General features: G+C 34.8%; 4 protein-coding genes across 6 annotated transcripts; 1 reads left to right on the top strand and 3 right to left on the bottom strand.

Moving 5' to 3' along the window:
- The first annotated feature begins 2,525 nt into the window (after window positions 1-2,525).
- LOC107262380 lies at window positions 2,526-4,444 on the top strand. The gene is made up of 3 exons (XM_015727830.3): window positions 2,526-3,168; window positions 3,566-3,630; window positions 4,393-4,444. Exons 1-3 carry the CDS (start codon window positions 2,839-2,841, stop codon window positions 4,427-4,429), a joined length of 432 nt encoding a protein of 143 aa, XP_015583316.1. The 5' UTR covers window positions 2,526-2,838; the 3' UTR covers window positions 4,430-4,444.
- Window positions 4,445-5,623: 1,179 nt separating this feature from the next.
- LOC8270725 (GDSL esterase/lipase 1) lies at window positions 5,624-7,534 on the bottom strand. Of its 2 annotated transcripts, none has more exons than XM_025159803.2 (5): window positions 7,083-7,534; window positions 6,838-6,959; window positions 6,412-6,630; window positions 6,282-6,321; window positions 5,624-5,962 (listed from the first exon to the last, which is right to left on the bottom strand). In XM_025159803.2, the coding sequence occupies exons 1-5, from the start codon at window positions 7,348-7,350 to the stop codon at window positions 5,733-5,735; spliced, it is 879 nt and encodes a 292-aa protein (XP_025015571.1). In that variant the 5' UTR covers window positions 7,351-7,534; the 3' UTR covers window positions 5,624-5,732. The 2 variants fall into 2 exon arrangements, with proteins under 2 accessions (XP_025015571.1, XP_002533242.1); XM_002533196.4 differs by having other exon boundaries at window positions 6,069-6,321; window positions 7,083-7,505.
- Window positions 7,258-11,347, bottom strand: LOC8270724 (GDSL esterase/lipase 5). Of its 2 annotated transcripts, XM_025159802.2 has the most exons (6): window positions 10,908-11,347; window positions 10,636-10,757; window positions 9,539-9,772; window positions 9,165-9,420; window positions 8,569-8,816; window positions 7,258-7,393 (listed from the first exon to the last, which is right to left on the bottom strand). In XM_025159802.2, exons 1-5 carry the CDS (start codon window positions 11,176-11,178, stop codon window positions 8,575-8,577), a joined length of 1,125 nt encoding a protein of 374 aa, XP_025015570.1. In that variant the 5' UTR covers window positions 11,179-11,347; the 3' UTR covers window positions 7,258-7,393; window positions 8,569-8,574. The 2 variants fall into 2 exon arrangements, 1 of the variants encoding a protein (XP_025015570.1); XR_001536251.3 differs by lacking the exon at window positions 7,258-7,393 and having other exon boundaries at window positions 8,751-8,816; window positions 8,961-9,420.
- Window positions 11,348-15,041: 3,694 nt separating this feature from the next.
- Window positions 15,042-17,396, bottom strand: LOC8270723 (NDR1/HIN1-like protein 13). Its single transcript, XM_015727828.3, has 3 exons — window positions 15,489-17,396; window positions 15,292-15,384; window positions 15,042-15,213 (listed from the first exon to the last, which is right to left on the bottom strand). The coding sequence occupies exons 1-3, from the start codon at window positions 16,044-16,046 to the stop codon at window positions 15,151-15,153; spliced, it is 714 nt and encodes a 237-aa protein (XP_015583314.1). The 5' UTR covers window positions 16,047-17,396; the 3' UTR covers window positions 15,042-15,150.
- Between the last annotated feature and the right edge of the window lie 7,553 nt (window positions 17,397-24,949).

Below are 24,949 nucleotides of genomic sequence, written 5' to 3'. Positions count from 1 at the left end.
ACACGTTAACAGCTTATAGAGATGAACATGTAAGGAAGTTTTCAAAGCAGACATGCCTCTAATGTTGAGTCTGAACTTTTCACTTTATGCATATTCTGTTATATATTTTTCTCACAATTCAATATTACTTTTCTCTCGCAGATATGAACTCATATTCATTCATTCTAGTCATACTAATTGATTTTTCAAGAATAAAAGAGATCGATACTCCATGGTTGGTTAAGTATACGAATGGTGACAATAGAAACATCTAGTTACTATAATGCTTTAGCATCATTCTAATTTGTAAAATCGTATATCTGGTGGAAAGTCACATTCCACGTGAGCAGCAAAAGAGATCGAGAAAGAAAAGAATAAATAAAGAAATAAGATAGACGTAATTATACAAACATAGAGAATATGTAACAAACAAAGCCATAGAAAATATGAAGAATATACTTTACTTAATATGCTTATAATTGAATGTGATATAAATATGTCCTCAAAATGGAAGCACTAATAGGTTATTAATTATTACAGGGATCATACTCAACTATAGATGTAAGGGCTACCAAATTCAAAGAATAACCTGAAAATAAGAGGAAAAAATATGAAAATGATTTGCATTTTAAGGAAGTCAAAAAGCAATAATCAGAGTTTACGAACATGACTTAACTCAAATTAACAACTAGAATATTTATAAATTTGGATACTACCTTAGCAACCGGTGTTAGTTGCAGCGCAAGAGTTGAGGAATTGAATGGCAAATCTTGTTTATTTTTCAAATTGTTTGCTATGAACATATCAAAGAATTTTAAAAGGGAAGAACCTGATTAATTAATTTGATATCAATAGTGTAACAATATAGTTCAAGTAGAGCAAAGACAACTTATCAATCGTATGCATTCCTTATATTTGTAAAGAAGATGAATAGTCATAGCTCAATTGAGAATGAAGTCACAAGCCTTATCCTTGATATATTTGATGGAAAGAGGAATAGGTAATGACACAAAAAATTAAAAAATAAATAAATAAATCTTCTTAATACACCACCTTACTACCTTAATGATACTTTTAATACACTTATCATCAAGTAGGTGAGAATATTTTTCTCATAAAATAAAATGCATTAAAAGACTAAAACTCTAACAATTGAGAAAAATAGTATTGAAATCAAAATCAATATAGGTTGCCAAGTAAGAAAGAGAAAGCATGTTTAGAACATTGCTTTCATATATATAGATATAGATATAAGATAATATATGTATATTATCAATGAAATAACAAACTAGTCTCTTTCAGTTTTAACCAATGTATTTTAATCACATGAATGATAAAACTCTTATGAAACGCATAAGAACATTACAAATCATCATTATGAGAGTACTCAATACAAAATTATAAAACAAATAAAAGTGGGAATATATACTTTATGTTCAAGTATACAAGCAATAACTAGGTAGTAATGGGAATATAATGATTAATATTTTGATTATTTAGTTATATACTATTTATATATGTTTCATTTCTCCGCATTACTATGTTGAGGAAGTGTATTTTCGATCTTTTGCTCGTGTTGGACCCTCAATGTATAGAAGTAAGTGAAGATTCGACTTCTGAGGAGCAGTAAGTCAGGATCGCAGATTCTCAGGTTCGCCAGTTTTGCTCAAGAGTTTTATCAATGGGTCTTGTGGTTGAATATTTCTGCCGAGGAAAGTACCCAAGAAGCCGAGCTAGAGATGAGAGGTTTCTATTCTCATATTAGTTTTCTGTCTTAGTGTGAACCCTTTTTTCTTTTAAATTCGAGGACAAATTTTTCTTAAGGGGTGGAGAATGTAATACCCGGAATTTTTTTCTTTAATAAAGATAATATTAATAATAATTAATCAATGAGTTTTTATTTAAATTAAATTTACCTTATTTTTATTTAGTTTAAATTGGAATGATTTAAATGGCTATATCCAATTAGTTTGATTTTTAAGGAGTTAATTAAGTAAATTACTTGAAAAATAAATAATATTTTTGGTTATTCAAATTTTTTCCCTAAATGAATATATATAAATTAAATTCTATATTTGAGAATTATGGAAGAATTTTTAATGGATATTCTATAAAAGAGTTATTGGGAAAAAATGCATTTTAATTAGCTAGTGATATTAAATTTTAAGTTGGAAATATTTAGCAAATTGATTAATTAAATTAATTGTGTGCTAGGATTAAATTGGAAATTTATTTTGGGATAAGGATTAAAAGTATAATTTTATTAATATGGGGTTTTAATGGAAATTTGTATGTTTGGTGTTTTTGTAATTAAATATGTCGGCAATGACTTTTTAGTAATTTTACATTTAAAAGTAAGGGTAAATATGAAATTGTATATTTTCAATAATTCTAATTTGCCCAAAATTAAATAGTTGGGGGTTTAATTGAAAAGGTAAAGAAAAGTTTAAGGGTTAATTAGAAATTTTTTAGAATGAAATTGTTGTAATTAAAAAAGTTGAGGGATCAAATGGTAAGGAAGAAAGTTTGGGGACCAATTGTCGATATAGAAGAAAAGAAAGAAGGAAGAAGAAGGAGAAGGAGAATGAGAAGGCATCGGGCTTCTGGAGCTGGCGGGGGAGGCGTCCGTCTGGGGCTTGAGCCGGCTGAAGGAGCTGCTGGCATCAGCGAGGAAACTAGTGGCGGCGGCGGCGGCAGTGGACGGTGTCGGTAGGCGGCGAAGTGGAAGGAAAGTTGCAGCCTTTTTGGACGCCGATCGTGGCGTTGCCGGCTTCGGTAGCCACTAATTCTGGTGGCGATCGACTCCCCTCGGCGTGAGCTTTCTTTTGGCGGCAGCGGCGACGCGAATGGTGTCCGGAGATGGAAGTTCGCAGTGGAGAGAGCAAGTGGGTGGCGGCCGTGTTTTCAGGATTTTCCGGCGAGCTCCGACGAGCTTTGGATATTGGAGGACATATCCAGACTCTTCTAAGTTCAAGCTTCGCAATGGCACCGGTTTCGTGGCGATCGGACTCCGTTTACAAATCGACGACTGAGATCGTTCGTAAATCCCTCCGGATGATCGAGGGTCGGATTGAAAAATCGGAGGCTGAGATCGTCATCAGCGCATCGTTTCGAGTCCCTTGGTATATTCGGATCGTCGATCGGACTCCGGCGGCTGGAGGCGAGTTGACCAAGCGATCAAGCGTCTCGGTAATTTTCTCTGGCTTGTTAATTTTAGAATTCTTTAGTAAATTATATGTTTATTGAATTGTGTTGAATATTAGAAAATTTTGTGAGTCAAAATAATTATTTATCGGACTGCCTGCCTTGGGTCGTGTTTTATGATGTGTGGCAGAGTCGGGAAAATAGTGAAGACTTGGGACCCGACTCCCGATAAAATAAAATATTAATTATTTGAAGTGTTTTCTGGGAGGTCCTGGACCCATTTTACGGGGGGTAAATGTCCGTATTCTAGAGGAGGTTTTGCCGAATTTCCGGTAGAATTTACACGAGTCGAGATCTTTTTGACAGTCAGTCCTAGGGATCTAGACCTAGGGTTACTTGTCAACTGTTTCAGTGTTATTGATTAATTATTTTCCGTGATTAGATAATATGTCAGTTCGGCTTGCTCCACTCGAGGCATCGGAGCAGAGTTAGGAGGTCGTCAAAGCTGTAAGTTAAAGTCATATATCTGCTTACGTGTGTCATGCTAATATTTTACGCGATATCTCTGATTAAATGATTAATATTTTGATTATTTAGTATATACTGTTTATATATGTTTCATTTCTCCGCATTACGATTTTATTGATTTTGTGTTGACTCGGGACAGGACGACAATAAACATGTATTTTGATGAGTGCACTGGTATAAATTTGTGAGTGATTGAAAAATGGTAAAATGGTAAATTTAAAAAGGAAAGTTTAGGACTTGCCCTGGTCGAGCATCGCTCTCTGGGCTTAGTAGAGTGTGTTGCCGGAGTAAAGGTCCCTAGTCGAGCATTCCTCTCTGGGCGCCGACTTATTTGGAAACCTAAGTGACCGGACTAGAGTTAAGGATCCTGGTCGAGCTTCGCTCTCTGGGCGCCGGTCTTATTGGAGTAAGAGAGTCGAAAGGCTAAGAGTGTTAGTGATAATTAAGTGTCTGAACTGGATTTAAGGACCCTGGTCGAGCCTCGCTCTCTGGGCGCCAGTTCTGTTAAAATAAGAGAGAGAGTCGAGATGTTCAGTGTTGGGATTAAGGTTCTACTGAGTTACTCCGTTCCGTACTGTGTGAAAATTATTTTATTTAAGCAAGATATGATAATTGATTTCTGCATGATTTATTAGTTATTTCAAATTAAATAAATGTGTTATGGAAGTGTTGTAAATATTTTTGGATATATGATTTTAACTCACTCTCGAGACTGATAGTCTCAATTTTACTGTTTTTCAGATCCCTGATTGTTAGTCTTCCTGCGGCTCTTATCTAACAACCCGACTCCTTCATCATCAGGTGATGTAATTGATTTGGTAGATTAAATTATAAAATCTTAGATTCTCTGCAGTAGAAATAATAGACTTGTTAGTTGTAATTTTATGTAGTTTCGGGTCTCGCCTAATTCTTTTGGCAGATCGAATTAATCATGTAGAATATAATAGTTAAGATAAATTCTGACATCAGTAATATCATATGAGATTTAATTAAGTTAATGAATGTCAGGCTTACTACGGAAATCGGTGGCCTTACGCCTACCCATTCTCTAGTGCCGGTCACGGATCCACAGATCAGGTCGTAACATAAAACATTAGAAAGTCAATGATAGTTAATATTTAGAGTAAAAGTAAACTAGCTACCGGTAAAATTTCCGCAAGCCGAGCATTCTAAGCATTTGCTTCCTTTATACCAAAACTCTATGTCTAAGGAGATATTTGATACACAAAAACTGCATTAGTGTGAATGACTCTAACCCATGTAGAAAATCATTAACACAATCACATATAAGTATATATTTTTATTTATTGATAATTTTTAATTCATGACAAACACTAATTATCTTTTGTTAATTATAACAAAAAATGCAAATTAAACACATGATGATCTTAATCATATAAGCATAGACTATAGATAGAAGAATCAATCAATGAAAGGTTTGAGATATTACATACTGAGACAAAGAAATTGCAAGAGATATCAGACCTTGAGAGAGATTTGAAAGGGAATTTTAGTGTAATATGAATAAAAACAAAGGCAGCCTGAAGTATAAAATTTAAATAGGATAGGTAATTTTGTCTTGTGTAAAAGTATATCATCATCCGTAAGTGAAAAGCTCTTAAGAGGAGCTGATCCATTCAGCTGTTGTTTGAGTTTAAATTAACTACTAGTAGCTGATATTAAAATTTCACTGAACGAGTTTTGTTCAGTTGTTGGGTATAAATCAGCTAATAGCTAAACCAAACTCCTCCTTAATTTATTTTATTTTAATCATTCTACTTTTATTTTATTTTAACTTAGTAAATTTTTAATAAAGATTACACATGGCAAAAACAACCAATGAAAAAAGAACAATTAATAAAAAAGAAACATGACATGTCAATATCTTATTGGTAAGGTGATCAAAATATAACTAAAATTAAAATTAAATGATCCAAATGAAACAAAATCTTTGTAACCAAAACAAAATGAATTGCAGAACTCAATGATCATTTATGTTATCATTATAGCGTATAAGCTTCCACTTGTTGTATACTTACAAATTGGAATACTACCCATTGGTTTACAAAAGCTAGTTTCAACTATGCCTCAACCATTGTTTTAAGATTGCAAGGCTTGCTGACATTATGACCTCCAGTCCATATTAGCTTAGCAAGTTGTTTATATGTCTTCTCAGTAGAGTGAACAGAATCAAAGAAGACATAATCACTCACATCATCACATACTTCATACCCTTTTACCAATCCACAGCTTGATAGAATTCCTCTATATAAACCAGCTCCACAACATGCTACATTTGCCTCCTTGAAACCTTCACAAGTTGATCACAAACATGAATGTCAATCCACTTCAGGAGAAGAAAGAAATTCGTCAACCTAATTAGTAAAAGAAAAGCTATCACAAGTTTATGTGCATACCAAATTTTGAAGGGTTATTAATTCTTTCAAGTAATGTATTGTAGAAATCGAAAAATACATATTGAAACTCCTTCAGTTGATCCTGTATCTCTTCCAGGGTATTAGGAAGCTCTGTGTTGTGTATTTTTAGCAGAGCTGTCATTTCTTTATTGCAACTGCCTTTTTCCTGATTAAGTAATTTTATGTTTGGTGAACAATCAAAAGATCCCATACCTACAAATACAAATTTCCTTCCACCAATTTTGTAGATATCCTGAAACAACAAGTTATAAACATTAGCTATATGATGACATATGAAGGGACAACAAGAAATAATTAAATAAGCTCAACTAGTACACCTTACTTTGATAACAGATGTCAGGTTGCCAATTACCATCCTTACATAGTCTTCTCTGGAGAAGGATTTAAACACATGTGAAGGTGCTAAATATTCATTGCCTCCAATGCTAATTAAGTAAATTGCTTTGGACAATAATGTCTTAGTTTCTTCATCACCTATTTGCTTGCTTATCTGTTTCTTCACATTCTTCAAATATAGAACTTGAGTTTTAAGGTCTACCACCTATATGAATGAAGGATGGAGTCAGAGTAAGCAGTTTATCAAATCATATGGAAGTTTTAATAGAAAAATGATCAGCAAATCCAAAAGGTTCAATCTTGAACAAAATTAGGGAATTAAATGCAGTGTGTTTCACTCTTTTTATACATAAATGCTGTGATCAGCTTTATAAGAATAAAAAAAAGCCTAAGGATTGAAAAAATCGCATACCCTTCCTTCATGAGTTTCAACTAAAGCACCAGCTCCTCCTGAAGCAAAGTTCACTCCATTTGTAAATTGATGAACACCAGGCTGAAGATATGGTAGAATCAACGGCAACTTTAAATACTCGGCTACAAGATAAAACAGAAGGGAATAAAATGTTACAGTAAGTCAATAAAGTTAGGCACAAATTAATCAAAAAAGAATAAAGAAAAGGAAATTAAAGAGAATAAAGATAAAAAAGAAAAATTTACCTAGAAAATCTGAAATTAGTCTACCATCACAAAACCTGCCAGTAGGATGGTTGAAGAATGTTTCACCATAAGGCCAGAAATTAGCCAGACCAATTGGGTTTTTGAGGTAGTTATTGTTGCCAACATCAAACAGTGAATCCCCAAACACAAATAAGGCAACATGATTCTGAAACTCTTCTGGATGAGGATGAGCCTTGGTGCTCTTTGGGATGACGAGTACGGCACACAGAGCCAACAAAAAATAAACTTGGAATCTTATACTTGACATGTCTTCTTCTAGCTCTCTACCCCGTTACTATCCATTTTGGCCTCTGTTATTTATAAGGTTCTTGGTGTTATATGGTGGCAGAGATCAAAACAAAAACAATACAAAAAAAAAAAAAATCATATATTTTTTTGCATATTCTACACAAAACCTGCACAAAATCAGAGTAACTGAATAGAGTAAACAACAAAATAAATATTTCATACCAAATACCCTTGATTAATAATTGAATATCACTAATATAGAAATCGGGTGTCATTCAATTGGTACTTCAGTAATTTCTAGAACTTAAAAGTTTAGAGTTTGAATCCCAATTGAAACTAACTAAATAACAAACTCTATGAATATAAAAGGAAATTAAAAAATAAACAAAGAAAAAGACCATTAATGAGAAAAAGATTTGATCCTTCTTGGAATCATGGTTTAGTTTATTTATCATTAAGTCAAGATCACCTTATAATTAACAGTATTTCAACTGTTTCAAACTGTAATTTCTTTTTTTTTTTTGGTAATATTTGTTAATACTTGAAATACAAGCATAAGATATGCTCATAATTGAGGTCGTTTTTCCTGAATTTAGATTGCGAGGCCCAGCACACAATTATTGAATGAATGAAAAGCAAGATCTCATCAATAAAAGGATATAAAAACAAGAAACAAACAAATAAAGTCTATGGTCTCAATCTCTCATTCACCATTATTTTAGTCAAGTTGCCATAACTTTAGTTCTGGATGCTGTTGTCCCTTGTACAGTTATCATCTGGACTCCTTCCTATCCATGACAGCAATGCCGATACTATCACAACTACTACTATGATTGGGGATTTTCTTTTCATATATAATTCTTTTGTTTATTTCATCTAGAAATCTTTATAAGATAGTCTTAATGAATTTTTAATTCCATTTTTTTTTTCTTATTACGCAATAAGAGTTGCTCTTTGGTCTTTCAATAATTTTAAATTAATAATAATTTACACGTCGAAATTATTAAGATGTTGAACAAAATATGTATGTTTCCTGTGAATAGCTTTCTTCTACATTATAGAAACAGTTTGTTTATACAAATAATGTCAATAAAGTATTTGAAAAAGAAGAGACTATTTGTTCAACATACAAAAGAATCAAAGCAGCAGTTTATATAATTTATATCACTAAATTTTACCAAAAATAGAAGTAGATAGAAGCTATGTACTTGAAGATAATTGATCGATCCAGCCTAACCTAGCTTCAATTCTGGAATAGTTGCTTCAAATTGGAAGGTCCAACAATTTTAGAGCCGTTAAGCCCACTCCACATTTCGTCTGCCAATTGCTTGTAAGCCCTTTCTGTGAGATGAAAAGAATCCCAGAACACATATTCATTTGGGTTCTCACACAACTCAAACTCCTTCACTGGTCTCTTTCCTCCACAGCTATAAACTCCTCTAAACTTTCCTGTACCACAGCATGCTGTGTTCCCTTGCTTGAAACCTTCACCGCCCAAAATTTCCATTTCAGGAAAAAATATTACCAGAATATTTAATTTGTCTATAGTGTAGATTAGAGGTTATGTGAAATGTGTTCAGCTTTTGCAAGTACCATCAAAAATAAATATTAGATATTATCAAGATTTACCTCCATGGGCCAGACCCACTGAGAAATGGTGATAGATATGCCTTATAGGCCGGGTCTTTCTACTAACAAAGATCAGCATGAAGCCATAGAATAGCTTTCCTCATGAGAGAAGAATTCATAATCCACAGATTTACAGGCCTAGAGCCCAAAAATTGCCTACATGAATGAGATGATAGTTCCTGATGGGAGGACTGTAGCACATACCAAATTTGGAAGGATGCTTCATTCTTTGTTGAAGACTGCTTCTGAGATTAAACAGTGAATATTTGAACCCCTGCAATTTCCTCTCCATTACAAAAAGAAGCTTGGAGAGAGCTTTGTTGTGCAATGCTGCTAGCAATGAAGTTTCTTCTAAGCATCTACCATTACTATCTGGTTTAATTATTCTTATAGCAGGAAGACACCCTAATGCGGGCAAATTAACAAATGCAAATTTCCGACCTCCTATCTTATAAATCTCCTGCCAAATTAGAAAAACAATCAAAGCATTTAGATTGCAAGTTTTGTCTCCATTTTATGTAATCATAGCTAAAGATTGAAAAAAAGAAAAAAAAGAAAAGGTAAGACCAAATACTTACTTTAATGACTGTAGTCAAGTTGCCAATGACCATCCCAACATATTTGGAATTGGAATTTGACTTCAGTGTAGCAGTGGAATTGGTCAAGAAAGGGCTCATGTAATCATTGCTTCCAATGCTAAACAAGTAAACAGCTCTAGATATTGTCATCTTCGCCTCATTATACCCTAACTTATGTCTCAACCAATTCTCCACCTTCTTGTAGTTGCTCAATTGTGTTTTAAGGTCAATCACCTAAAAGAGGAAAAACAATAGCAATGATATGACTATTTGGTGCCAATATTCTCCAAAATACTAAATGCAATATTTTCTTTTTTTTAAAACTTAATTCCATACTATTGAAAAACGATTCTAATATTAATATGCAAAAATTCTAACCGGAACTAAAATTTGAACATTTATCATAATAATATGCACAACTTTGACTATTATTAATTTTTCTTGGTCGCTTTAAAAATTGATTTGCACATCCGTTCAAAATTCGTTTCTTATCTTTGATTTTAAATGTGAGAATTTTGAGTAGGAGAACGGTAATGGCTTCTGGGTCCTTCTCCTCTTCTGATTTTGACATGTCAAGCATGCTACTTATGCCCCTTGGAAGAAGAAAGTGGACCCAAAACGGTAGGTACATCCAGCCAATAAAAGAAAAACTGTCTCAACTAAGCTTACATCATCCTCAAGAATTGGGTCAATAGTACCTCTTCAAATTTTAACATAACATGTATACACCATTAATGCCTTGATATCTGATCTTTAATTGACCTTTTTATACTTTTGTTCTTTTCACAATCAAATATATGAAGAGTTTCAAAGTTCTTTTTCTTGCCCACATGGGAGATATAAGTTTAAGGTAAAGATAACGGAAAGGAGAAAATAAAAAGATGTGATCAAAAGACAAAGGTGTTCAAAATCAGACAATTAGTTGATTATACATAAAGTAGCACTCAGTCTTGTATTCTATGAGTGAAAAGGTTCCCCTAAATAACATGCTAAGAATAGTGTGTATGCCAGAACCCAGAAAGAAAAAATAAAAGGAAAAACAATTCTTGCAGTGTGTAAATATATTGTCATTGTATTAGTATATAGTATATACTTACATCTCCTTTAAAAGTTTCTACCAGAGCACCTGCTCCAGCTGAAGCAAAATTCACTCCCAAGAAGAATTGATCAATTCCAGGTTGTAGAAAAGGTGGGATTAATGGAAGATTTGCATACTCAGCTACAAAAATAATTAACATACCAAGATTCATTAGACAATTACAAGATAATTATATATACATATATCTACCAAATTTAAATATTAGTTTGGTTAGGTAAAATGGGAATTGTACAAACAAGAAAGACATAGACAAAGATTTTCGTATCTCACCAATAAAGTCTGGCATCAAACGACCGTCGGAGAAACGTCCGGTGGGGAAGTTGAAATATGTCTCTCCATAAGGCCAGAAATTTGCTTGGTCAAGAGTTGTTGTATTGATGTAATTGTTGTTTCCAGCATCTGAAAATGAGTCGCCAAAGATGAAGAAGGGAACACGTTTTATTGGGTGTTCAGGTGTTGCTTTGCTAGTTGCTGAAATGAGGAGTAGATGAAGAATAAGAAGAAAGAAAGAAAAGGAGAGAGAGCTTGCCCTTCTTGCCATGGCTGACTCTTGCTTTCAAAGTATTAGTTACAGACATCTCTCTTTCTTGTAGTGCATGACTATATATATATAGTGTGACTATAAATCAGTAAATGTCATTATTTGCTATTTGTATGAAGAGATTATGCACTTCAGTTAAATGCAATGCCAAGCCCTTTTTGGAGTTAAAGAGGTCATGATATTTGAATGTAAATAAATTTGGTCTCTTTTGAAGTTTTGACAGAAAAGAAAATTGAAAAACTATTGGCACTTTCATGGTGTATTATACTCAATCATTGGATGAAATGTTGTCTCGTATTTAGACTGTAAAATGATACGTAATTTAAATTCTTTAATTATTATATATTTATTGTTCATTCAACAATAATGTAGAACTTACTGACAATAATTTTAAAAAAAATCTGAAAAAGTTGCAGTGGAAAATATTTAACGTTTGTATCATTAAATATTTATATGCAAAGTAAAAAAATTATTATTTAAATGTTAGCACTTCTAATCCTTTGTTTATAAAACTTGCATGATGAAAACGCAAACATAAAATAATTAATCGAGAAAGTAAAGTTTCACAAGTCGTATTTATTGGCTTCAAGGATAGACAAAGTCTATGCATCGATATTCTTCCTAAAATCAACCATATTTTATTCAAGTTTGAAAGAAGCAAATTAAAAATTTAAAAGCACGTATATGGGTTTTTTTTAATTTAATTAAAATTTTAGAATAAAATTTTAAATATATAACTGTGTTAAAATTTTTAAAATAGTATTTTTTCATCTGAAATTTTTAAATAAATTTTAGATACATGAAAATAAAAATTTAAATGTGACCGGAAAAAGGAAATCGTGACTGCATATAATTGGCTTTTATTTTGCAGGATAAAACTAAGTTCCATTTGGGACTGCGACCGTTCAACTTATTTCAAAAGGAAAAAGAATAGAGAATTTGGAAATTATCTTTCAAGCAAATCAGGTAAATATTATTTTCAGAAAGCATTTTATAGAAAAGTAAAAGATTTCTTTGACATCAACAGCAATTTTAAAATATCTTTCTCAAGAAAGGAACAGCAATTTTTAAATAGTTATATATGTAAACATGCTGTGCAGTCTTATATTAAATTAATAAACACGTGTATTCTTTTTTTTTATTTTTTTTTTTTAGTTTTTTAAGTCTTCGGTCTCCTCTGTGATCTTATTTTAATTAAGATTTTACGATGTATGTATTTATCAAAATTTGTAAATATAAAAAAAAAATATGTTTTAGTGAAATTATTGAATTGATGAATTTCGGATTTTAATCTATTTACTATGCATACAAGATGTGTAAAATCTTCAAAATTAGAAAGAAACTTTAATTCATAAGAATTTAACGAAAACTCATCTTCTACTTTTTGGTGAATTCTAAGAACGGTGGATTTTTAAAATTCATCATTTTGATGAAATTTAGATGTTAAATATTTTTAACAAAAGAATTTATAAATTTCATCATTTTATTTTCTTACTTAACGATAAATTATATCAAAATAATTATAATATTTCCTATCAAAATCCCTCAATCAAACATAATTAAATATTATAACATCAAATTTATTTACTTAGAAAGAAAAAAAAAAAATATGTATTGTGATTGATCCATATATACATAGACAAAGAAGTTTTGATAAATAAAAAAGAAATATTAATATGTGTATTTACTTTTAGAACATAGACATTATATCCATAAATAATTTATACATTCTTTTGAATTAGTATTTTCTTATTTGAATTATTATATTATAAAATAACTAATATGTTATTTTTTGATTAATTAATAATTTTATCCTAAAAATATAACATCAAATAAATTATGTTTCTAATTAGATAATAATTCTTAATTCTATAAAATATTAATTATATTAATATTAATTTATATAGATAATATTAATATATTAATAACAATTTTTATATCATATACTATATATTGACAATTATGATTTTCATTGAATTATTATGTTTATATATATTTAATTTAGTATTAGTTAAGTTTCATTTATAGAAATATTTTTTAAAAAAGTTTAATTTAAATTTTTTTGAATTAAAAATATTTAGAATAAAAACAACCACATAACGATTGAGAAACCACTAATTAAATATTGAATTTGGCATCTGACATTGGCCGGATGAATTATGAACACAAACACATCAGCTATTCCATATTGACTTAAGTTTGTAGAAAAAAGAAAAGGGAGTATTGACTTAGAGGGAAAGAAAATTTAAGAAAAGAAAAAGTGATATAGGTTCAGCCACATAATAGGTAGATTATAAACTAATCAATTTGAATCTTTTGAGTTGAATTTATTGAAATTTTTTTACTATTTACAAGTATAATCTAGACACGACTAATCTCATATCCAATTTCAAAGGGGCAACATTTAATAAAAGAAATTATTAATTATAATTCAGTAGTTAATTTAGAGCCATTATACTTAACCAAAAATGTTAAAATGGTATTGAATCAATAGTGCAGTATTTCTTTTTCCTTTTGTTTTTCTGTCTTCAATACATGCATAAGTCAAATACAGATTTAGGCATGTCGTATATCTCAGCAAAGGTGCGCACATATCCATTTGGGTTATTTTCATTCGCCCCACAGCCATCATATTTATCTTTGAATATGCCACAAAAGTAGGCTAAGATAGGCGCAAATGGATGTCAAATTTCTCGGCCGACCAAAGTGTAATTCTACCAAACAGTATGAGTTTTTATATTTGTTTGTTAAAAGATTCCAACTTGGTTTTCTGTTTTTAAAACAAAAAATCAAAACTTTATATTATATTTAACAGTTTAAGCTTTTAAATTGATAAAAAGAAAAAAAAGAATCATATTCAATATTGAAGCCAACTCTACATCTTGTTACCTGAATCAGTTTACTTTCTTTTATATATCACGTAGTAGTGAATGAGTTTGGTACATAATAAAAAGAAGTGTTAGATTTTATTGGTGAAATCCTCACTGCCCGACAGCTTTAAGTTTTTGGATTAGCATACCAATATAGATATCATAGGGCCTGAAATCATGATGAATTCTGCATCATATAACATGAGCAAGACAAACTTTCTTCTAAATTTCTTGTTTAAAGCTCGACAAACATTTTATTGCATAACTATTATTTTAATTCTCTCATGTTGGATCTCAGAGGAACAATTTACAAGTGGTTTATAATATGCCTTGTCGGGCATAGTAATTGCTATTATGCTAAGGAACAATTTCAATGAGCCAAGTAAACGTGCTATCATTGCCATTGCCCAATTATCACGACCGCGTTGACATAGGGCCTGCATAAATCTATTACCAGATACAAACCTGATAAACCTATTAAAGAAATTACAGGTTTTCATTGCTGAGATTTCCTTAAACCATCCTGTCCACAGGATACCTCTAACTAGCACTGATTATAGCAGGACAGCCCAAAAAATTCCTGAAACATGACTTTTCCCTTTCAGATTAATTATATCAGGACGTTTATACTAATTACATCTCCAAATTAGAAATCCATTCTCTACATCGCCCTAATATTATCATAAGGATTAATTTTACTAACCAAGTATCTTTATCAGAGACCGTCTAATCCCACTGACTTTTTCGCCGCTGTCTTGTTGTGTGCCTGAGCAAGCAAGTGCGCACATCTTTCATATCAGATATGAACATTCAGCATTATGAGCTTGTCGATGATTTGACCAATTACCCTTGTCCTCATTCACATCACCTTTTCTTTTCTCTCTTCCATGTGCAGTAAGAGAAGATTGGTAAGATTTTAAGTCTTCTGTTTCATCATCAGGTTTGCATTTTGGATGGATTGGAATAGAAACAAACAATATATGTACTTGAATATGAAAGATTATAAATATATTCTTTTGATCTTAGTGTGAAGTGGAATTATGATGAATTGAAAATTGAATTTTTACATTGATAAGACAAATATATTTGGAGTGGGTATTCTTCATATATACAAAGCTAATGTACAATTCTTGGAGAAGGAACCAGAGTTAACAGGAAGAGATGCCTGAAAATCAAGAAATCAAGAAAATCAGGGAAAATGGTGACAAAAAGATGAAAGTAAAAGAAGTAAAATTATACTTACGAGATGTTCTTGAACAACTTCCTTATTGAAGAGTTCATAATTCTCGAACGGTAGTTCTGCATAATTGATGCCTATGTCACATTCCAATGCAACCTACAACGTAGGATGAAATTAAAATTTTCCAAGTCTTTAACATACAATTGGTCATCAAAGAGCATGTTTATGTCATAGTTGATAATGTTTAATGCAGAACAAACCTTCATTTTTGGCATGGTTAGGTGAAGTAGTCGCAGTTGTACTCTAATGTCACCTATTAATTTCATTTGAACAACCTTCTTGCTTGCTTTTTTTTGTAAAAACCCTTCATTAATAATCTGGCTCACATTGATACAATGGAGAGAAATCTTTGTAATAACTCCGACATTGTCACTGTTAGCTGGTTGATAAAAACCTGGAATTTTAACCACTCCTATTTGAATTCCATGGTAATAAAGATTAAGGCATGAAGGACTGTATCTGATGCCGACTTTGTTGTGATTTATTGCATTCAGGATTAAAGAAACATTAGAGGAAATAAACAGGCTTGAACCTGAATAGACACTTAGCCTGTAGGAATCAACCTCTATTGTTGATAGAGAGAATTTGGGTTCTTGAGGCTTTAAGATCAAGAAAAAAGCCAAGGCAAGGATTCCAATGACTATGACTATGAAGAGACAGAAAATGATGGAAAACAAACAGCAACCCTTGAAAGAATAAGCATTGTAAAGGTGATGGCAACACTCATGAGACGTTGAATTTTCTATGGGAAAGTTCATTTGGATTTTTGCATTCTGGTGAGTTCAGCTAAAGTAAGGAAAAATAGATTGAACTGTTATGTGATTTTGAGGTAGTTTATTGGTTCTGATTCCAAAGGAGGAATTTGATGTTTTTACTTCTTCAAGTGATACCATTTCTTTTATTCTTTCCTTAAGGGATACTTTATTTAATTTTCATAATGTATCTCCGAAGCCAAAGGATCATACTTTTCTTGAGTTCTTTATTCTTCAACCTTAGTTCTTGGAGGTTCAACAATTCCAACATCTCATTCCCTTGCCTTGTTATCATTTATTCATTTATATAGAGAAACTTAACTTTCTTCATCCATAATCCCTGTTAAAAAGGACTTGTTGCAGGGTCACTCACAACTTCATAAACACTAGTCAAGAATAAAATATGGCCGCCGCTTTCCCTTACTTGTATAAAAATCCCTTATTATTATGCATATCAGTCCAATCAGGTTTATTAAATAGCAGGGTACCAGAATGACCCTGTTAGTTTTACAATGATAATATTAATAAATGAAAACATATCAGGCATTTTTCTTTATCAGGCTGAAAGTCCAGAGTTGCTTTGACTGGTAAGGGGCAACAATATTAAGGAAGTGGCTAAGCCCACTCCACATTTCATCTGCCAATTTTTTGTAAGCCATTTCACGTAGATGAAAAGAATCCCAAGACACATATTCATTTGGCTTTTAGCATAACTCAAACTCCTCCACTGGTCTCTTTCCAAACTACTAGAACAATCACTCATCAGTCCTTATGATTCTGATTCTTCCTCAAACACTTCGGAGCATCATAGCAAATTGTAGAAAGACACCATAAGAACCATAATTCACTTTCAATCTGAGGATGGGTAGGAGAAAGGTGATAAATCATATACCAAGGGTAATCTGGAAAAAAGAAGTTGGGTTGAATGGGCATTGAGAAAGTTTGTTGGAAAGTTGTCAAATAATGAAACATCATATTTCTAGCAAAATCAGTGACTTGTTTGGTTGTGAGGTTGGTGGAAAGATCTGGTGGTGAGGGAGGTTGCAGAGTGGTTTTTGAAGACGAAGAGGCCATGAAGATTATAGGGAGATTGACTGTGGAGGTGAGGAGGACTAGGTTGATTTTGTGGTTTTGAGAGTCTGGATAAGAAATCTGGGATGAGATTTCTCGTCCCTTTTATATGCTGGACTTCAAAATCATACCTGCTGAACCATGATTTTAACCTCAATAATTGAGGTTCTGGTAAGGCCTTTTGGTTGGATTCAAGGATTTTTGGGAAAGAAGAATTATCCATCCGAACCAGGAAGTGCTGTCCAATCAGGAAAAACTCGAACTTTTTTATCCCGTTTTTGACTGCCAAAATCTCCTTGTAGGTTGTGTGGTAATATTTTTCTGAAGAAGAAAATTGTCCTGATGCGTAACCACACAGTTGTTCTTTGCCGTTGAGCTTCTCAAGGAGGATGGCCCCCCACGCATAATCAGACGCATCTGTCTGAAGAATAAGATCTCCTATGGATGGGATATGGAGAGGTGGAGGATTGTGAGCCAACTCTTTTAGTTTTCGGAGAGCTGTAGTCTGCTCTGTTCCCCAAGGAGGAGGGTCCTTTTTTAGCATCTTAGAAAGATGGTATGTGTAGCTGGACAGGTATGGTATGGCTTCTCTGACATAATTGAGAATTCCAAGAAACTGTTGAATTTGTCTTACTGAGAGATTCTCTTCTGGAAAGTGATCAAGTTCCTTTGTCAGATGCGGACCATACGTGTATTGGCCGTTTTTGAAATGCATACCAAGAAACTCTATCTCTTGTCGGCCAATAAGACTCTTTTTCTCTGACAGTATGATGCCATATTTTTGAATAATAGCGAGGAACTGTTTTAGGAGTTGGTGGTGTTCTTCAGCTGTTTCCGAAAATAGGAGAATGTCATCAATATAGATCAAGGAGGAGTAAAGGATAGGCCCAAAGATTTTTATCATGGTCTTTTGAAATTGTGAAGGAGCAGTTTTGAGCCCAAAAGGCATGACTGTCCATTGATACCGGGCATTTGGGATACAAAAGGTTGTTTTGTATCTTTCTGAGGGCTGGATACCCAACTGCCAAAAACTCGCCTTGAGGTCAAATTTGGAATAGAACTGGGCCTTTTGGATATGGACTTTAAGGTTCAAGCTTCGAGGGAGAGGAAATTTGTTATCTTGCAAGAAATGGTTTAAGGGTTTGTAGTCTATAACAAGTCTCTTTTTTTCTCGTATCTTTTCAGACCTTTTCTCCACATAAAAGGCTTGACAGGCCCATTGTGAGGTTGTATGCTCAATGAGGCCTTGCTGTAACAGGGTTAAGCATTCTGATCTGGCAAGGGCTAGATCTGTAGGAGACATTCCCAGATGTGTGGCCTTTGTTGGGTTAATATCTTCATTGAGCTTGAAAGGGAGGCTGATATAGAACTGGGGACTTTTTCATAGGGGAAGAGGGTGTTGGAAATGTGAATGGGATTCTGGACAAAAGAGAAGGAATTTTTCTATGTATTGTAAGAATGGTGGACCTGTATCTGCTATAGTGAACAGATTGGAGGTCGTTGTGTATGGTCGAAATTGTCTCTTGAATTTTATACCATTGCGAAGAATCTGGAGCTTCTGAGCCTGATGATAAATATCAAACCCTATCAGGATGTCTTTGCTTGGAAGATTTGAGCCAATGATGTGCATCCATACCACACAATCAGGAAAAAACTGTATCCCAATTTTCTGCTTTGTGATCAGAGTAGTCTTGAAGGTTTGACCATTTGCTGCTCTGAAAAACTGATCATGAGGCTTCCAGTATTTAGATGGAAGGACTTCGGGATTCATCATGCTTCTTTGAGCTCCAGTGTCAAAGAAAGCTATAACCGGAACAAGTTTTGCATATTTTGAGGGAAAAACTTGTATAGGAACATAGGGGATTGGAGGAATTTTGGTAGCAAGCTGGGATAACTGAAGGAGTGGATATGGAGAGAAAGGGTACTGCATTACATCTCTCAAGATATCTTCTTCTTTTTCTTCCCTTAAAGAGAGACTAATCATCAAGATTGGGATCTCGGTGTCATCCGAGTCTGAAGAGGACTCTTCTAAGGATTCTGTGGAATCTAAATATTCCGCCTCGATCCCAAAGAGACTCTCTAGAGTAAGATTATCCTATTCTGATAGGAGCGATTCTATATCCTCTTCAAATGAGTCTGGAAGAGACATAGACATGCTGACTTGTTGAATCATCTTTGCTCATTTTTCCGGATTCTAGGGACAGTTCTTAGCATAATGTCCCTTTTTTCTGCAGATATAGCATCTGTCAGATTTGTGGCCTTGGTTCCACTTTTTCTAAAAATATCTGAACCCTTTTGAGTGCGTCTTTCTTTCTCTGAATTCTTTGTTCCTACGCGGGTATTTTTGGAAATGATGCCCGGTCTTCTTTTTATGATTGGAACAGACGCAGTTTAAGGCCTTGCATTTGATCTTGAGATGATTTTTATTACAGGCCTTTTGAACTATCAAGTCTCGCTGAGATAACCTTCTGAACAATTATTGTTGGTCACAGTGTCTCTTGATGGAAGAGAGAGTAAATTGCCAAATTTCTCCAAGAGTGATGGAGGTGACCGGTTTCTTTGTTGCAGCAATCATGTTGTTGACCTCTGGTTGTATCTCATCTGGTAATGAGGTGATGAAAGTATACTTCAATGTATCATCACCATCATGCCCTCCAATGACATAATCAAGTTTAGACATAGCAGAATAATGTCTTTCCAGATCCTTTATCTTTAACGAACAACATTTTCGATCAAAGTATTCTTATTTTTGTTGTCGTATAACAAGATCATAACTTCCAAGGAACTGATTATGGAGGACTGTAACCGCCGCTGATGGAGTTGGCAGTGTCACAAATCGAAGCCTGGTATACTGAGGTTGTGACTGAAACCAATCTCTTAAGCTTCCTCTGAACCTTGTGATAAATTCGGCAAGAACCTTTTTGAGTGTGGCCCCTTCAAGGGTCATTTGGAGATCGATCCATGCCAAAAATTCAGAAAACTTATCCTTCCATTTTGATGGAGGCAGGTCATCAAAGGAGAACCAAGGTCCCGTGCCAGTTGTCGGTTTTGACCTTGGGTATGGAGCTCCAGTTGGGGCAAAAAATGACTGTGCATCCTCGTCCTCAGGTTCCACTACTTCTGGGCTGGGTTCAGCCGTAGAGGTATTCATCGGGATTTCTGTGATATCTGCTATCTCCGAAGTGTTTGAGAAGGAATCAGAATCATAAGGACTGATGAGTGATTGTTGTGGTAGTTTTCCTTTAGAGACTGGAGGAGGAGAGATTTTCTTTTGCTGGGTTACTAAGTCTTTTGGGTAAAGATGAGAGAAAGTGCCAAAAGACTGATAGAGAGTTTCTTGTTCTTCTGGCTGTGGGAGGAAAGGAAATGAAGAATAATATGAGGGAGCAATAGTAGAAGATGTAGAGGCTGCTGATGTAAAAGATGGAATTGTAGCAGACTGATCTCTTCGAAGATCATGTTCAATCTGGTCAATTTGCCTTTTTAGCCTTGTAATCTCCTTTTCCTTCTAGATGAAGGCTGGAGTGATTGGCTGAGGAACTCGAAGCTCTTTATCCAGAGCTTGGTATTTGGCAGTGAGAGATGAATAGAGTTGGAGTACTTACTGGGAGAATGTATCCAACTTATGGTCCAGCTTATGAGCCAAATGTAGAGCCTGATCCAGTTTTTCATATATTTCCTTTAGATAGGAATTTTGGACTATAGAATTTGAGGTCTGCCAATTCAGAACCTCTTCTGGTGGAGTAAGGGGCTCTATAGATCTAGAAGGAGTAATCCTTGAGGGAAGGATTTCCGATCTTTTATTCTCAGTCTTCCCTAGAGGAGGGAAATCTTCTGGCTGGAATATAAAACAGCTTTGGATTGTATGGGGTGGTTGTACTACCGGTGGATTAGACTGAATCTCTTTTCTGCAAGTTGCAGAAGGACTTCTTTCAAATTCAACTCCCAATTGGGCCAAAAGTGCTTTCATTTCATCAAAAGTGATGTCAAGGACAGTCTTTCATTCTTTTGCAAGAAGATCTAAGGCTTCCTTGAACATTGGGAGAGGAGCTTTGCTCTGATTTTCCTTTTGTCTCTTGTTGATGCCAATCCAAGGACCATCTAGATTCCGGTCATCCGGCCTTGGTTCCATGACTGAACATGGAGTCTCTAGAGTCATATCTCTTGGATTTTTCTTAGAATGCTGAAAACATGGTTCAGCAAAATCGAGATCATCTCTACAGGTGCATCCTGATCTGCACATTCCTGGGTCAACATCCCAGACGAAGTTTCCTTTTACTCTGGCAGCATAGGTCTGATGCCCAGAAGACTGGAATGATTGGATATAGATCTTTTTTCTGGGTCTAGATACAGGCTGAATCATTGATGCCTGGAAAATAGAGGGTGCAGAAGAAGATTCTCCTGTCTTTGTAAAGATTGTCTTTACAGTACCATCTTTTTGGTTGACAAAAAGAGGATCAGTGGCTTGAATAGGCTTGGCCTGAGATGCCTGAAGCTTTTCATAGTTGGTCACCCATTCAGTTGGGATCAGCTTCTGCAAATCTTCCTTTTCCAGTTGCCTTGGGGCCTGGACAATTGTAGGAATCTGGCCAGAGTCAGCCATAATGAATAAAGCATCAGAGGAGGCTTAAAAGCCTGGGATCTGGAGATTAAAGGCATGATTCTGTAATCTGTAGACAATCTGATGGTGCAGGGTCGCAGAGAGAGCATCATTCACTTGGTTTGCTCCCGTGATCTGGACTTGTACCTTGAGTGCAGTTGATAGATGTAACACCCGGAATTTTTATATATTTAATAATGAGTTTTTATTTAAGTTAATTTTAGCCTCATTATTATTGGGTTTAATTTAAAATGATTATATTTTGGTTATTCAAATTTTTCCAAATGCATATTTATATAAGTAAAATTATATATTGGAAAATTATGGTAGAATTGTAAAGGATGTGTTTATAAAAGAATTTTGGAAAAAATTGATTATTTAATTTAATTGTGTGTTAGGACTAAATTGGAGGATTATTTTGGAATAAGGATTAAAAGTATAATGTTATTTTTATGGGGTTTCAATGGAAATTTGTGAATTTGGTATTTTCGTAAATAAATATGTCGGTCAGGGGTATTTTTGTAATTGTGTATTTTCAATAATTCGGTTTTGGCCCAAATTAAATAGTTAAGGGCTTAATTGAAAGGCTAAAAAGAAGTTTGGGGGTCAAATTGGAATTCTGCAGGATGAAATTGTAAGTAATTAAGGAAGTTGAGGGACCAAATTGTAATAAAGAAAAGTTCAGGGGTCAAATGTCGATATTGAAAGAAAAGAAGTCGGGGAAGAAGAAAGGAGGAGAGAGAGAGTGCGAGCGTCGGGAAGAGAGAGAAGGGAAGTTGCGGCGGCCGTCGAGGCGTGGGCGTTGCGGCACGGCAGCCAGCCGGCGAATCGCGTGTGGCGGCGGCGTGTTCGGCGTTGTTGGCGGCCGAGTTGGGTGGCGATCGGCTCTCTACGGCGAGCTTTCTTTTAGCGGCCGGCGGCGCTGTGGTGGCCGGAGACGGAAGATCCGGTGGAGAGAGATAATGGGGGCAGCCGCGTTTTTGGGCTTTTCCGGCGAGCTCCGGCGGAGGATGGATGATCGGAGGACATATCCCGACTCTCCTCATCTCAAGCTTCGCGATGGCACTAGTTTCGTGGCGATCGGGTTTCGTTTGCGAATCGACGGTCGAGATCGTCCGCAAATCTCTCCGGATGATCGGGTGTCAGATCGGAGAATCGGAAGCGGGGATCGTCATCAGCGCGTCGTTGTGAGTCCGATGGTGTGTTCGGATCGTCGATCGGACTCCGGCGGCTGGAGGCGTGTCGACCGAGCGACCGAGCGTCTTGGTAATTTTCTTTAGCCCGTTATTTTAGAAATTCTTGGTTTAATTGTGTCTATTGGGTTATATTGAGTATTTGATGATTTTTGTGAGTCAAAAATAATTGTCTGTCAGTTTGCCTGCCTCGTATTTTGTGCTGTGTGGCGGGGTCGGGAAATAGTGAAGTTTGGGGACTCGACTCCCGTTGTTTAAATTGTTGGATATTTGGAGTGTTTTTCCGGCAGTCTGGACCCGCTTTTTACGGGGGTAATGTTCGTGTTGTAGGGAGGTTCTCACGGATTTTCGGTAGAATTCTCAGTCGAGATTCTTAGACAGTCAGTCTAGGAGTCTAGACCTAGGATTAATGATCGATTGTCTCGGTATTGATAAATTGTTTTCCGTGATTAGATGATCATGCATTGGCTCGCTCCTACCGAGGCACCGGAGCGAGCTAGGAGGTCGCCAAACCCTGTGAGTTAAAGTCATTTAATCATTGCACTATTGCTAAGTCCGATTTAATATGCTATTTTGAAAGTTTATGCATAATATGGTTATTAGTATCATAGCGTAAATGATTTCAACTGGACTATTAATTATTGAAAATAATATAAATATTATTATTAGTAACGTTATAATAATACAGATATTATTATTCCGTCGACACGAATTGCACGTTGCCTTATCCTAAACTTTTAATCTTTATTTTGATATGTGTTGAATGATTTCATTAGACAATGATATTTATTAAATGTGGTGATTGCGATTTGGGAAATGTGGCTTGTAGAACATGCCTTTGATGGGTTACATCGGGACTAGCGTCTTACCGGTAATAATCATGGATATGTAATAAGATATTTATGGGTTTGCCCTGGTCGAGCATGGCTCTCTGGGCTGATTTGTGTAAATTGCCGGAAGTAAGGTCCCTGGTCGAGCATTGCTCTCGGGGCGCCGGCTTATTTGGAATTCAAGTGTTCAGGCTGGAGGTAAGGACCCTGATCGAGCTTGCTCTCGGGGCGCCAGTCTTATTGGATTAAGAGAGCCGAATGGCTACTAGATTTTGGGGTTTAGGGTTCTACCGAGCCACTCGTCCCGTAAAAGTAAAAATATATTTTTATTTATTCATTTATTTATTTATTATGGTATGATTATAATATGGATTGTATTTACGTGCATGGTTGATATTTTGATTCGAATGATTAATATTTTATGTGAAGGAAATAGTAGGGTATGATTATAGTATGGTTTGATATCGATTTGAATAATCTATGTTTTCCGAGAAGAATGCAATAGTCCCGGATTATTTGATTTTAACTCACTCTCGAGCGGTCTCCATTTATATTTTTCGGATTCGTATTGTTAGTTCTCCCGCGACTCTTATTCAGTAACCCGACTCCTTCATCATCGGGTGATGTATTTGATTTGGTATGTAAATTGGTAAATCTTAGATTCTCCGCAGTAGTAATAGTAAATGTATAAGTTGTAAATTTTCTGAGCTTCAGGTCTCGCCTAGTTTTTCTGGCAAACCGAAGTATTTATGTAGAATGTAGCTATTAAGATAATTTATGGTTTTAATAATATTAATTTGAGATGAGATTTGTTTAAATCAGTGAGTGTCAGGCTTACTACGGGTTTCGGTGGCCTTAAGCCTACCCATTCCCTAGTGCCGGTCACGGGCCCACGGGTGGGGTCGTGACAATAGATAAAGGTCATTGAGAGATAGATTAAAATTGGGGAAGAAAGTCAAAACAACACTTCCAGTATTAAGTGTTGTGACTATCGTGCCGATTACTGCATGTTCGTACTTAAGATATCTGGTGTCCAGTAGCGACATACGGGTCGTAACCGGTAGACCCATCCTGCCATGATATAAGAGAACTAGTCTGACAGCTCCGAGATGGAGATGTGTATATCCTTGTTTCCTCCATTGTTCTATGAAGGATGTTAGGATCTCAAGGGTAATATACTGCTCCTGAGTGGTAGCAGTGAGAGAATATTGAGAA

The sequence above is a fragment of the Ricinus communis genome, chromosome 8 (genome assembly GCF_019578655.1).
Source record: "Ricinus communis isolate WT05 ecotype wild-type chromosome 8, ASM1957865v1, whole genome shotgun sequence".
In the NCBI taxonomy this organism is placed as follows: domain Eukaryota; kingdom Viridiplantae; phylum Streptophyta; class Magnoliopsida; order Malpighiales; family Euphorbiaceae; genus Ricinus; species Ricinus communis.
The sequence above is the reverse complement of the archived record's forward strand: the minus strand, read 5'-3'. Positions and strand labels throughout refer to the sequence as shown.